At 40.1% G+C, this 2,500-nt stretch overlaps 1 protein-coding gene across 1 annotated transcript in view; it reads right to left on the bottom strand.

Moving 5' to 3' along the window:
* Positions 1-2,500, bottom strand: part of LOC137995030 (fibrillin-2-like) — a 19,969-nt gene that overhangs the window by 845 nt on the left and 16,624 nt on the right. Inside the window, exon 13 of the mRNA XM_068840599.1 lies at positions 212-337. Within this exon, the coding sequence (XP_068696700.1) occupies positions 212-337 (126 nt within the window). The remainder of the gene's footprint in view (positions 1-211; positions 338-2,500) is intronic.

Genomic DNA, 2,500 nt, shown 5'->3' with positions numbered 1-2,500 from the left:
TTTACTCGGGCTAACAGTTCAGGAGCAGATCTAGAGGTGCCCACTGACTGCTTTTTAAATTAGTACATGCAGCAGTGCTCTTTGAATTGCGAAGGCTGCTCTGTCTGCTCAAATACCTTCACTGAGTTGATAAACAGTTTTTGACTCTTGTACTTAATTATAGCAGACACGGCAACAGGCGAAGCAGTTACAAGTGAGTTTATATAGTTACCGCTGCAATAGTCTTTTCCATATCCTTCATATCCTCTAGGGCAGACACACTCAAAGTCTCCTTCGTTATTAACGCAGTTCGCTTGGTCAGCACAGGGAAACTCTTCAGCCGTGCATTCATCGATATCTACAAACAGTCCGGGGGATACTTGCGTCAATTTTCGCTGGGTATGTGCCATGGCCTCTCAGAACCCCACCCCTTTTATAGTCCATTTTATGGCAATTATAGACCCCATCTTAGACACTTTTGGGTGAATGTAATTTATAGTGACCCCATCTTTTCCCTTACTGTTTATGCATAAAAATTACATAAAGCCTTTTAATTGTAATTTCAAAACGGAATGTAATGCGAGTATAGGAAATATTAAATCAACAGCGCTGCGGGTTTTCTGTAACAATATTTTTTACCACGAATCTTTCCATTTTAAATTCCCTCTAGACAGAATTTTCTTACCCCATTCTAGTAACTCTGTCGGGAACTCTCTGTTGAAAATGTAATCACATTATAGTTAAACCAGTTGTGAAAATGCGACCCCTTCCAGCGGCACTTTCCCATTAACCCATTAATAGGAAGTACCCCCGGGACGAGTACGAGTTTTCCGTTTGAAGCACGGAGCACTTCAAAAAAAGTCGGCCTCCAAACCTTACGCGCATGCTTAGAACGGATAAATCGTACTCGTAGTCGTACTCGTCATTCGATATAAAGGTCTCTAATATTGTATGTGCGAAAACGTCTTCTTCAAAATGGTAAGCACCTCAGTGATAATTGCATGCACCATTAACAATACCAGAAGCCCTATCTAGATAATTAAAAAGAAAGATTTAAACTTTTTAAACCTTATCTGAGCTCGTTTTATTGAACCAAAACGACAATTTATTTGAAACTCTTGAATTCCTAGCTGCTAATTAGAACTGCCTTTCCCAACGTTCGCCAACGTCTCGCGCCAGTCAGGAGGGTCTCAAAGGGGGAAAAGGTTTGACGGCTAATAGTTAAAACGTTTGCTTTTATACGGCTAATCGTTATTTTTTGCCGTCACGGCTAACTCACATGAAAAACATAGAAACGTCCCTCGTTGAAAGTGAAACAATTTTTCTTCTTTTTGGGATTCTGTGTTAATTAGTAGGGTATTAGTGCACTTATTGAAAAGAACAAGTCATTGGTCATCACAATGCGACTTACATTTTCGTTAAGACCACCAACTGGGCGGTTATTTAGATTTGTTTTGTTTTGTCTGAGATAAGCCTAGCGGGAAGGAATCTTAGAGAGTACAGCAAAGGAGGTAATAACATGTGGTCGAGTGCTCTAAAGTGTCTATATATTTCGAAACACTCCCTATTCCACTTAAAAAAATAATCAAGCTTAATGCTATTAATTTTATCTATTTATATTTTTTTTACGGCCAACGGTTATGTTTTTTTTTTGACGTTTCACGGCTAACGGTTAACTCCATTGAGATACTTAGTAAGGCGGTCTTGCTGTAAGCAAAAGAAAATGAGAGGCACAACTTTGGCAGATATAAATTTAAGGAACATTTAAGTCAAAGCAGTCAAAAGGTGGTCGAAAACATTCCTGTTGGACGGAACCGAAATGCGGCCATGCCATTTGATTTCCAAACGAATTTATCGGAAACTTTTGCTTTATTTCGATCAGGGTTTGGCAAGTAGATCCAGTGCAGAACTTTGATCTTGAGTCCAATGAAAACACATGGCAACGAACAGCCCTGGGGCTAATGTATCTGCTGCTCTTTAACTCTTTATAGATAAATGGCTGCTATAATGGTTTATGAAGTGACCACCTCACTGACATTCGTTTAGGACATAAACTCAACAGAGAGGTTTCCCTGCAAGCAGGCCTCTTTTCTTTTTTGCGTTCGCTGGGCTGACGAGTACCTGAAAAGACACCTCTGCTATTGGTCGAAACTCACTTTAATCCAACTGCCGTCCACAAACTTAGACGGTACTCTTAAAACCGCATGCTCCATAATATGTTTGCTGCCCATGACTTAAGCCCGCTGTGTCCCGCGCATTCTCTTACAGCAATTTCGCTGTTGTTAAGGATGGTGCCTACTATTGTTATTGCGCATACGTTCTGCGCATCTCGAGATACTCGGTTTTTCTATCCGCAGTGCTTATTAATACAGGGATATTTTTGCGCGGTTCAAAACTATGTGGAGAAAGCAGAACTTAGCAAGTGTTCTTGGTATCCAAAACGAAAATTTGGGGTAACTACGCATTTTTCAGAGATAATTACGCTTGAATTTGGAAAAGAACGCCATACAATGCTTTGTAT

The sequence above is a fragment of the Montipora foliosa genome, chromosome 3, assembly GCF_036669935.1.
Source record: "Montipora foliosa isolate CH-2021 chromosome 3, ASM3666993v2, whole genome shotgun sequence".
NCBI classification, from domain to species: domain Eukaryota; kingdom Metazoa; phylum Cnidaria; class Anthozoa; order Scleractinia; family Acroporidae; genus Montipora; species Montipora foliosa.
The sequence above is the reverse complement of the archived record's forward strand: the minus strand, read 5'-3'. Positions and strand labels throughout refer to the sequence as shown.